The 11,157-nt window shown below is 45.0% G+C and overlaps 2 protein-coding genes and 1 long non-coding RNA gene across 3 annotated transcripts; all 3 read right to left on the reverse strand.

Annotated features, from left to right (window-relative positions):
- Positions 1-960: 960 nt before the first annotated feature.
- LOC119289317 (putative germin-like protein 9-2) lies at positions 961-1,593 on the reverse strand. The gene has a single exon (XM_037568677.1). The coding sequence runs from the start codon at positions 1,591-1,593 to the stop codon at positions 961-963; it is 633 nt and encodes a 210-aa protein (XP_037424574.1).
- A 1,351-nt stretch (positions 1,594-2,944) lies between these two features.
- Positions 2,945-4,420, reverse strand: LOC119287188 (40S ribosomal protein S25-2). The gene is made up of 3 exons (XM_037566710.1): positions 4,292-4,420; positions 3,997-4,206; positions 2,945-3,247 (listed from the first exon to the last, which is right to left on the reverse strand). Exons 1-3 carry the CDS (start codon positions 4,292-4,294, stop codon positions 3,134-3,136), a joined length of 327 nt encoding a protein of 108 aa, XP_037422607.1. The 5' UTR covers positions 4,295-4,420; the 3' UTR covers positions 2,945-3,133.
- A 5,008-nt stretch (positions 4,421-9,428) lies between these two features.
- LOC119289318 lies at positions 9,429-10,284 on the reverse strand. Its single transcript, XR_005141476.1, has 3 exons — positions 10,136-10,284; positions 9,879-9,979; positions 9,429-9,777 (listed from the first exon to the last, which is right to left on the reverse strand). It is a non-coding gene; the product is annotated as an uncharacterized LOC119289318 (long non-coding RNA).
- Positions 10,285-11,157: the final 873 nt, after the last annotated feature.

Raw genomic sequence — 11,157 nt, forward strand, 5'->3', positions numbered from 1 at the left:
TACACAAATCAAAACTTATTAGTTCCTCCATTCACAAATATAAGATGTTTTGGATATTTTAATACGGACTACATACGGACTGAAATAAATGAACAAACACACAAAAACATGCCTATATACATTCGATTCTGAAAAAGTTACGACATCTTACATTTCGTATCATATGAATTAAGCTCTTATAGACGTGTGTCCCTCTTTGCTTTCCATACATCATTTCGGGGAGAATACTTTCATTCCGAATGACCCTATGGAGACTCTGTAGATGGCCACTCCAAATAAAATGGTTCCATCTTGTTTTAACACTCTGACGCCAAAGAAACATCCAAATATAAATGTAACTAAAGAATAGCTAAGTTCTGCTATGGATAGAGCTAAGAACAAATTTCAATGTCAGATAGTCTTGCATTAGCTGCTGAATCCCCCCTCTCGCAGGTGCCTCTCCCTTGGCTCTAAAAAACAAAGCTCTAATGAGAAAATTCACCGCCCGCACTTTGACGGCAAAGTTCACTAATTTGTTCACTGCTTGAAATTTGGCATGCCAAAATTTCATCATGCACATAATTGTGCAATTTTGTGAAGTCTGGACTGTTTAAAACAGGTTAACATTTGCCAAGCTGAAACTGTGTATCAGACAGCCTCGGTGCCTTCAAAATTGTATACCAACTCACCACACAGAACCCAATACAAATCGCAAACATATACAACTCAAGGAGTCAAGATCATGAGTTCCGAAGATCAACACACAAACCGTTTGATTCAAATCAAGACGACATTGCAAACACACATATCTCAACATCATTTCACCACCAAATTCCTCGTACCATGAGCTATGCAGTACTTGGTTGCCTGCATAGCTCGGTAGGTAGGTTATTTCAACAAGCAAAACAAATTCAAAAACACAACACGGCAGACAAAGTGCCAAGAACAAGACCAAACATACGGCACGAGACACGGACGGGCTTATTTCTTGGGCGGGGTGAGCGCCGCCTTGAGCTTCTGGATGGTGGGCAGGTCGGTCTTGAACGACTTGGCGAGCACGGCGTCGTCGACGCCGGTGCCGAACACGGTGACGGGCACGGACACGGTGCCGGCGTTGGCGCTGCCGAATGCCGAGAGCGCCACGGCGGTCGTTGTCCCCTGGTTGTACTGGTAGTGCACGAGGCCCTTGGGGAAGACGAACATGTCGCCGGAGACGAGGTCCTTGGTGTAGAGCTTGCCGGCGGTGTCGACGAAGCCGACGGAGAGGGCGCCGTCGAGGACGAGCAGCAGCTCGGAGGCGCGCGGGTGGGTGTGGGTCGGGTTGACGGTGCCCGGTGGGAACACGAGCCTGGCGTACGACACGCTCTGCCCGTTGAGCGCGGGGAACTCGGCCATGGAGGCCTTGGTGAGCGTGAAGGCCAGCGGCGGCAGCGGCGACGGGTGGAAGCCGGTGTAGGTGAAGTAGTCGCCGGTGATGTTCATCGGCATGCCGACCATCGACGTTGGCGGGATGAAGTCGGTGAGGATGTCCGGGTCGCCGGCCATGGCGGCCATCGGCGCGGCCACCAGGGCAACCGCCACCAGCACCAAGGAGTAGAGGTTCATGGAAGCCATTAGATCACAGATGATCCTGGCTCTTGAAGCTACTATTGCTGGTGCTTGTGGCTGTGGAGATGATGAGTGAGGGTGCACTGCAATTTATAGAAGTCTTGATTTCCTTTTCTTGGACAGGTGGAGGAACCGAGGACATGATGTCTGTTGTCCTGTCCCTTGTGAGAGACAAGGCACACAATGTGATGCATAGAGAATGCCAATTTGCTGGCAAGATTGAAGCCAGCACACCACAAGTAATGTTTGGTCCTCGGATGCATCAAAACTCCCAAGAATCATTTGGTTCCTGGGTGAACTTGGCAACACATGTAGTTTTGCAATTCTGTGCTGCTTGTTCCATGTAGTTAAACTGACATTGTTGATTGAGAGGTAAATTATGGAGAATCAGAGGAAAATGATGGGTAAATGCGTATGTACTAGCAACAACTTTTATGCAGGCATATGTATACTTCAAGGACTCACAAACATGGTAATTCGATCCTCCCAAAATCAAGAATTCATTGGCCCCTGGGTGCAGTTCTGGAATTCTGTGTGTTCCATGTCTACAAATCACAGGGTGGTCCAGTCATTTGAGCTGGGACATAAGGCTCTGGCATTACTTTTAATTAGTACTCCGCCCGTTCACAATTATGAGATGTTAATCTGGACAACATACAGACCGAAATGAATGAATAAACACACTAAAATGCGTCTATATACATCCGAATCAGAAAAAAGTTGAAACATCTTATAATTGTTAACAGAGGAAGAAATTCCAAAAGCAAGGTGAAAAATAGATAGATTGCTCAGATTTATGTAGATAGTCCAATCCATATTAATTGTCGTTGATTTGGTACAACTTTGTATTGTACCTCCCTCCGTTCAAATCTACCAAAACGTCATTATATCAAAGGGGGTAACAAGCTTTAGCAGCTGAAACTTGCTATTGGACTGGTTCATAGTGTAGCTTTCTGTATTTCGAGTTGAGAAGAGAAAACAGAACATCCCAAAAATTATGTTGCAAAGATGTGAAATGAAACTAAATAAGAACTTGTATTTACTTCTGTTGATTCAGGAATTAGGGCCTTCGAGTTATTAAAGAGTTGGGTCAAAAAAAACGGGCACAACAATGGGGAAGCCAGGTAGTACAGACAACCACCATTATTCAGGCAAATTGAAACCACACAGAGTTGCATCAAAATCATGCGCACGATAATTTAATCCTCCCGAAATAAAATCTACTTCAGAGGAACTTCATCTTATAAACCGTTACCCTCGCAACTAGGGGCACTATGCAGCTACAAATAAGGTTCAATTATACGACCAGATGGAACATTCATATAGCTGAAGAAACATGCAAACAGGGACAGCAACAAATACAAACACAGTCTGATAATATAAGGTAGATTTCATTGCGTCTTAGATTGTACCAAAAACTCAAAAGCAATTCAACATACTTGTGGCACGAGTGCCAAAGTGCCTCGCTGAACATAATGAACGTCAATATAACAGCGACATCTCAGTCTACTGGACTAGAAAACAGGCAGCCAACACATGAGGTAAATCAGGTGTTTGTGGCCCTGGTGAAGATCTGCTGGCTGGAGTGGATTGACACCATCCTGATGAGCCCCCTCTCCATCAGGTCCTTGATGGCCCTGCGAGCGAGCGAGCCGTTGATCTGCAGGTAGTAGGTAGACAAAGGGTGAGTAAGATCATCAGCACTATTTATAAATCAAACAACACAGATGATACATAATATACATTGTGCATAACTGGAAATGGCAGAAGAGTTCAAATTATTAAATTGACAGCAGTCACAAATTTGATGCACAGGTACATGCAAGGGTAAATAGCTAAACACAACTTGCAGTGCTCTAATGTACTCCGTACAGTTCAAGGCAAGCCGGGCACAAATTGTTGACAGTAAGATGCAGGGACAGGTTAATTTAGTGTTCAGCAGCAACATCAAGTCATATTAACTCCATGAAACGCTACAAGTCAATGGTGATGTTGACCCAGGCAAAACACCATTAGCACTGTACAATGTCCAAGTCAGATTATGAAAATACTGTGACACCAGACATAAATGATCACTGAATGGTGATATCAAATCCACTGCATCCTAGCTATACCATGGCACGCCAACCAAAATCTGAGGGTATCCAATGACCAGAGTGAACTGCCATACTGCACAAAAAGTCAAAAACTAACAACAAAGATGCAGCAGCCGAATCCAGCAACCAATCAATTCAGAGCACAATCATATACGCCCTATCTACAGAGGCCTAGAGCGCATGCGTGTGTTCTTGTTCTTGTACAGAGTACTACTGACTGACCCAAAACACTTCACACGTATCCTACCATCCCGCGATCTCAGTTCTCTCGGGAAGGAAGCAAGCAAGAAGAGATCCGGAGGGATGGCGTTACCCTGAGGCGCTCGGAGAGGACGGAGGGCGTGATCTGCTTGTACTTGGGCACCTCGGTGAGCAGCTTGTCGTAGGTGGCCTGGTCGAAGAGCACCGCGTTGTTCACCTTCTCCTTTTGCTTGCCCTTGCTCCACTTCTTCTTCTTCTGCTTGCCGCCGCCCGACTTGGCCGGCTTCGACGACGCCGCCGGGGCCTTCTCCTTCTTCGGTGCCTGCGACGAAACAAGGGGGCCGTCAGCGCGCGTCCGGTGTGGTCACGCGGGGAGACGGATGCGGGGGGCGGGCAGGGGCGCGTACCATGGCTGACGGCGGTAGCGCGGCGGCGGCGAAGAGGAGGAGGAGGGGGAGGCGGCGGCGGCGGGGAGAAGAGATGGGTCGTTGGGAGGAGGAGGGGGTATATGAGTGGGATGGGGGCTAGGGTTTCTCTGTGGGCTGGAATGGGCTGTTGGGCCACGCGAGGTGGGCTCGTTCTGAGGAGTTTATCCATATGAGTCCATTAACCCTCAAAAGAAAATATGAATCCATTTCAAGTTTCTTGGACATTTAAAAACCGTCTCCGTGTTCGTGCATGTGCAGTGGAAGTATCTGAAAAATGTGTGTTTGCAAAGGTGCAAAGAGAAAGGAGGCTCCGTCGTATGAAACCCCCTCTCGGAATTTGTGATAAGCTTTGACCATGACATTTTTAGAAGAAAAAGAAAAAAGCTACCGTCTTATATATATTAAATTAATGAGGCCCTTACACAACAAACACACACAACAAAGAGAGAGAGAAAACGGCATGATACAACGGTGTCGGGGAACAACCACACCCCCAGATAAACAACAATGCACACTGATGAGGCATCGCTTGGAGTCATCTGGGTTCTCGTCCACAATCAGGCAACCGGAGCTAGATCATAACTCACTGCACCCTTGTCGGGGCTACGAAACCCTCAACATGAAGAGAAGTCCACCGCACTTCAAGCACAGCGTCAATTCATGCTTCCTTTGCAACGATGTTGCTGACGACCAGCCAAGATCGCCAGCACAACGATAAAAGGACATGGCCGGCCCTCATGTACAGAAAGGGACTTGGACATGCCAAATTCCAACAAAAGGGTGATTGAAGCCCGGTTAGAAAAAAAGAAGGGTGCTTGGATCTCTGGTTGAAATATAGGGCATGGGTGTAGTGTAGGGGGGCTACAGCCCCCCCTCCCCCTCCACGAGCAATCTGTATTTTTCAATAATTGTTTATATTGGGGTGCATGTATCCCATAAAAAAATCATTTTTATTTATAATCACATGTATGGGGTACTAACCGTGAATGAAAAGTTATTGGTTAACTAATTACTTACATCATTGCTGCCACGCCGAGAATGCATCGTAGATGCGACCCATGGTATTTCCGCATCACTATCATGTTCTTACATTTTAGGACGAAGTGAGTATTATTATAATGTTAAATCATGTCATTTGGGATAATCTCGTCCCCTTACCTGAACGATGCTATATGCGTGTAATAAATAGCATTGATATACCTGCTTGGCTTAGGAACGATCTCCGTGTCCATGTGCTACTGAATTTTTCAAAGAGCTTTACAAGGCGGATAACAATCTAAATCCAGATGCATTGCTCAACCTCTTTTCGGCCAAAAGTGACACCTGAGATGAATGATCAGCTATGCTGTGAGTTTACTGAGAAAGAAATTAGTGATGCATTATTCCAAATTGGGCCTTTAAAAGCACCGGGTGTTGATGGTTTTCCGGCTCGTTTTTATCAGAGAAATTGGTCTTTTATGCGGGATGATGTAGTTGCTGCAGTAAAGTAGTTCTTTGTGAATGGAGTTATGCCTGAGGGCATAAATGACACAGTCATCGTTCTCATACCTAAAGGTAACTCGCCTGAGTGCTTTAAAGATTTTCGTCCAATAAGCCTCTGCAGTGTTATTTACAAGGTGATATCCAAGTGTCTCGTCAACTGTTTGCGGACTTTCCTCGATGAGCTTGTGTCTGAAAGTCAAAGCGCGTTTATCCCGGGAAGGATGATAACTGACAATGCCAGCATCGCTTTCGAGTGCTTCTATAAGATCCAACAGAGCAAAATTTCCCAGAACACTCACTGCGCTTATAAGTTAGACCTGACTAAGGCTTATGATCGCGTCGAATGGAAGTTTCTAGAAGGTGCCTTGTCCAAGTTTGGCTTCTGCCACAAATGGATATCGTGGGTAATGACTTGTGTTCGCTCAGTGAGATATGCAGTGAGGATGAACGGGGAAATTCTGGAGTTCTTTTACCCTACGAGGGGCTTGAGGCAGGGTGACCCGCTAAGCCCCTACTTGTTCCTCTTTGTGGCTGAGGGTCTCTCCATGGCCCTGGACAAGCAGTGTGAAGTTGGACACATTACCCCAATTAAAGTAGCCAGGGGAAGCCCAGGGATCTCGCATTTGTTGTTCGCAGACGATAGTTTGCTCTTCTTCAAGGCATCGGAAGCTCAAGCTCGAAGTGTGAAAGATGTTCTATCTTTATTCCAGCAAGGTACTGGTCAACTTCTTAGCCCCGGAAAATGCTCTATTTTGTTTAGTCAGGCGTGTCCAGAACTGGTCAGGCATGCTATTTCTAGTACTTTGGATATTACAACTTCTACTTTTGAGGAGAAATATTTAGGCCTCCCAACCCCGGAAGGCCGCATGAAAGGTAAACACTTTCAACCCATTTCAGCTTGTTTCACTAAAAGGCTTACAAACTGGGCTCAGAGGTTCATGTCTCATGGTGCGAAAGACAACCTCATAAAATCAGTGGCTCGGGATATTCCCACTTACACTATGAGCATTTCCAAGATGGGGGCTCGTTTCTGTGATCAGTATGAAAAACTCATTAGAGATTTTTGGTGGGGCGATGAGCAAAACAAGCAGAAAGTACATTGGATGTCATGGGATAGAATGACTCGTACTAAATCGCAAGGCGGAATGGGGTTCCGTGACATGAGAATTTTCAACCAAGCTTTGTTGGCGAAGCAAGCATGGAGACTTGTTCAAAGGCCGGACAGTATGTGTGCAAGAGTTTTGAAGTCAAAGTATTATCCAAAAGGTAATATCATGGATACGGTCTTCCCCTCGGATGCATCTCCTCTTTGGTGAGGGATTGAACATGGGCTTGAGTTATTAAAGAAGGGCATGATATGGAGAGTGGGAAATGGAAAAGGCATCCAAATTCGTAGACATAATTAGATCCCTCGCCTAGAAGGGATGTCGATCATGTCCCTTAAGAACAGGAGCAGAAATAGTTGGGTCAACCAATTGATTATTCCAAACACAAGTGAGTGGAATAGGCCTTTGATTCATAGTTTGTTCCATGAGTTTGATGCTCTAGAGATTTGCAAAATTAGGATACCATCAAGTCCTGTTGATGATGTGCTAGCGTGGAATCATGAAAAGGATGGTAATTTTACGGTGAGAAGTGCGTACAATTTGGGGCTGAACCTGAAAAATTCTACAGGCTGGGAAAAATTATCACATAGCCACGGCAATGGAAGAGTGTCTCTTTGGAACCTCATATGGAAAGCACACATCCCCCACAAGATCAGAATTTTTGCTTGGAGAACTGCTACTGATTCCTTACCAACAAAAGAAAACAAATTGAAGCGGACTTTGGAACACGATAGTATTTGCAATATTTGTGGTAGGGAGCCTGAGGATGCATACCATGCTACTGTTCGCTGTACTAAAGCTAGAGCTATCAGAGAAGCTATGAGGAAAGTCTGGCCTTTGCCAAAAGAAGAATGCTTCGATCGTTCAGGACCCGATTGGTTGCTGATGTTACTTAGCCAATGTGATAACACCTCCAAAGAGAGAATCTTGTTGTTGTTATGGAGAGCCTGGTACTTACGTGATGATATAGTGCATCATAAAGGTACTGCTTCCGTTGCCGAATCTGTCATCTTCTTGTCTAATTATTGGTACTGCCTTAACGGAGACATTAATTCTGCCCATGACTTGAAGGGCAAAACTCCTGTGGCTGCAATTCCTAAAGCGAAATCTGAAGTTAGTGCCCATGCTTCCAATTGGACCAGGCCCCTGTTGGCGTTATGAAGATAAATTCTGATGCATCTTTCATTGCTACTTCGAGTTTGGCAGCGGCTGGGGTCATTGCAAGAAACAGCGACGGCGAGGTCTTGTTTAGTGCGGGCTGGACCCTTCCTGAGTGCAGTGATGCCGAAGAGGCTGAAGGGCAGGCGATGCTTTTAGGCATGCAAACTTTGGAAAAAATATATGTTGGTCCGACGATTTTCGAGACAGACTGTGCGGCTGTTGTGGAGGCCCTCAATGCAAAGTCTGTGATCAGGCCAAGATGGTGGGCTACTTATAATGATTCTTTGGAATTGTTGAAGAATTCCCCATCCTGGAGAGTGACAAAGATTGGAAGAGAGAGCAACATGACTGCACATAAACTTGCTGCTTACGCTAGATCTAATGGCTGTTTTTTTATGATGAGCAGTGTGCCATGTAGTATAACTGATGTAATCTTGAAAAATTGTACTCCGGATACAAGTAATATATAAAACTCCATTTTCCCTAAAAAAAAAGAAATACTACTCCCTACCTCTCATAATATAAAAACGTTTGATGTACTGTAAAATAACTCGGTTGATGAGCTACTCGGTCGAGGTAGGAGATCAAATGACGACCATCACGACGAGGTAGGAGATCAAATGCAGAGCAGAAACACATACAGTTGGTCTGGCATGGCCCTCAGCCCAAGCGAATCTCTACTAAGCATTACTAGCTAAGTGTCCGTGTGTTGCCACGGATTAACAAATATATATATACAAAAAGAAAATTCATGTGACATGAGAGTCAAAGGTCATTTCTATGGGATGATATCTCATGGTCATGATCTAGTAGATACATACATCTCGTCATTGTCTTTCTTCCACACTCCATGTCTGAGCTACCACGCGACATTCGACTTCCTTCTTCCACCATGCATGCTTTTATCTCCTATTTCTCCTACCTTTACCTTACACGACAGTACCAAGTTTCTTATCCAACTATCATAATCTTCTCCGGTAGGGCACCCCCTTAGATTATTACTGACTTGTACATGTTGCAAATAAGATCAACGAAAATGGATACTAAATTTCTGATGAGAAATGAGAATTCAGGGCAATATCTTCCCAAGACAATAATAATTCCAAGACAATCTTTTCATACCTTCTGTCAACATTGGGACACACATTCCACACAATAAGCATGCAATGATGTTGATACTTGATTAATTGTCATTATATGTCTACAGTAAAGATAACTTTACTCAAAACCGCCTATCTTAGCCAAATCAACAAATCTCTCTCATTAATGCAATTTTCTTTAAAAAACAAATAATAGATTCTTGCCTATCTTAACCAAATCAACGGATCTCTTTCATTAATGCAATTTGCTTTAGCAAACAAATAATAGATTCTTTCCTACCTTAGCCAAATCAACGGATCTCTCCCATTAATGCAATTTGCTTTAGCAAACAAATAATAGATTCTTTCCTACCTTAGCCAAATCAATGGATCTCTCCCCGGTTCGCTGGGCGCGTTTCGGTGGGTGGGCGTGGGGGTGGGGGTAATTTGATGGAAATAAACCGGTTGAAAATAAACGGATCCTGTCTCACTCTTCACTTTCTTTACAATAAACTTCAGAATAACAATCTTGGCGAGTGATCTCGACGGGGTTCAATCGGCGTGGCGCACCGCTGATTCTTCCAGGAGTGGGTGCTGAGAGGAAGGATCCCAAACCTCCATTGTCAATCGGCCAGAGCTGCATCGTCCTTTGGATCAGAGCGTGGACGGGATCAAGACGGTAGGGTTTGAGGAATTTGTAGGACATGAGGGTTTATGGTTGGCAGCACGAGAACTCACCCATATCTTGGCAGACGGCAGGCCCGAGGTGCGGTCGTGTTCATGCTTCGGGAGCTGCCACATGCTGTCCTCGCCGCCATCAGCGACACCACCGCCATCGCCTGTTGCCACCACTTCAGCGCCACGAGCGTGGGACCGAGGGACGAAGGGATGACGTACCTATGTTTGGTATATATCACACGAGGAATCAAAACTGGATGCACGTGAAAGCATAGAGATGGGAGAGGAGGACAGAGGAAGGGAAGGGCAAGAGGAACCTGAGGATGTGCGATGAAGGAGCGATGCCAAAACATCACAAAGGGGGACCCGTAGCTCGTCACGTAGCGCGGCCGCCTCATTGCCGGCTGCCACCCCGCGCTACCGCCTCCGTGCGCAGGTTCCGTTCGTGGAGCGTGAGGAGCGCATGACCTGCCTTCATCGCGGCCTGGTCCTCCCCACTATCGTGAAGCTCGCCCGCATCGCCGCCCCAATTGCTCAGGATGACGGATGAAGATCCTGCAACAGCGACGTGGGTGAGGGATGCAGCCGACGATGGAGGGATGATTTTCGTGGCTAAACCCTCCCTATCAAAATAACTACTTAAAAAAGGCAAAGATCGATGCATTAGGAAAATTAGGATTTGGAATTGATTGTCATAAAATAAAATTTTATTAATTGATAACGTGCTATCGGTACATGCCCGTTTATAACGTGTCTAGTTAGGAAACTTTGGAAAAGTTAGGAAAGTTTTTATTGTGAGGGTAAAAAAATCAATGTGAGGAGATATGGTGGTGGGATATGAGACGAAAATAAACCGGACGAAAATAAACCAGACGAAATATAACCAGACGAAAATAAACCGTGGACGCAATCCTACCAACTGCTCTATTAGGAGTAGAGATTCAGTGCTTCGTTCAACCTTCCATTCTTCTACTAAGCATTATTCCTTCAAACCCGCCTTAACTGTCCTATTTTTTTTATTATCTTACCGAATAAACTTACGTTTTCTTTGGTAAGTACTCCCTCTGTAACCTAATATAAGAGTGTTTAGATTACCACTTTAGTATTCTAAACGCTCTTATATTAGTTTACGGAGGTAGTATGTAATAAGTGATTACAAAATAAAATCCTGAAATATGGGCAGACAAATCAGGCAGGATTTGATAAACATTTATTCACACAATAACATTAATATGGACCGGTGAATCAACATGTGGTTGAGTTGGTTAGGTGGATAGTGGTATCCTCAACCCACCAGGTTCAAATCCTGATGCTCGCATTATTCCTGAATTTATTTCAG

The sequence above is a fragment of the Triticum dicoccoides genome, chromosome 4A, assembly GCF_002162155.2.
Source record: "Triticum dicoccoides isolate Atlit2015 ecotype Zavitan chromosome 4A, WEW_v2.0, whole genome shotgun sequence".
NCBI classification, from domain to species: domain Eukaryota; kingdom Viridiplantae; phylum Streptophyta; class Magnoliopsida; order Poales; family Poaceae; genus Triticum; species Triticum dicoccoides.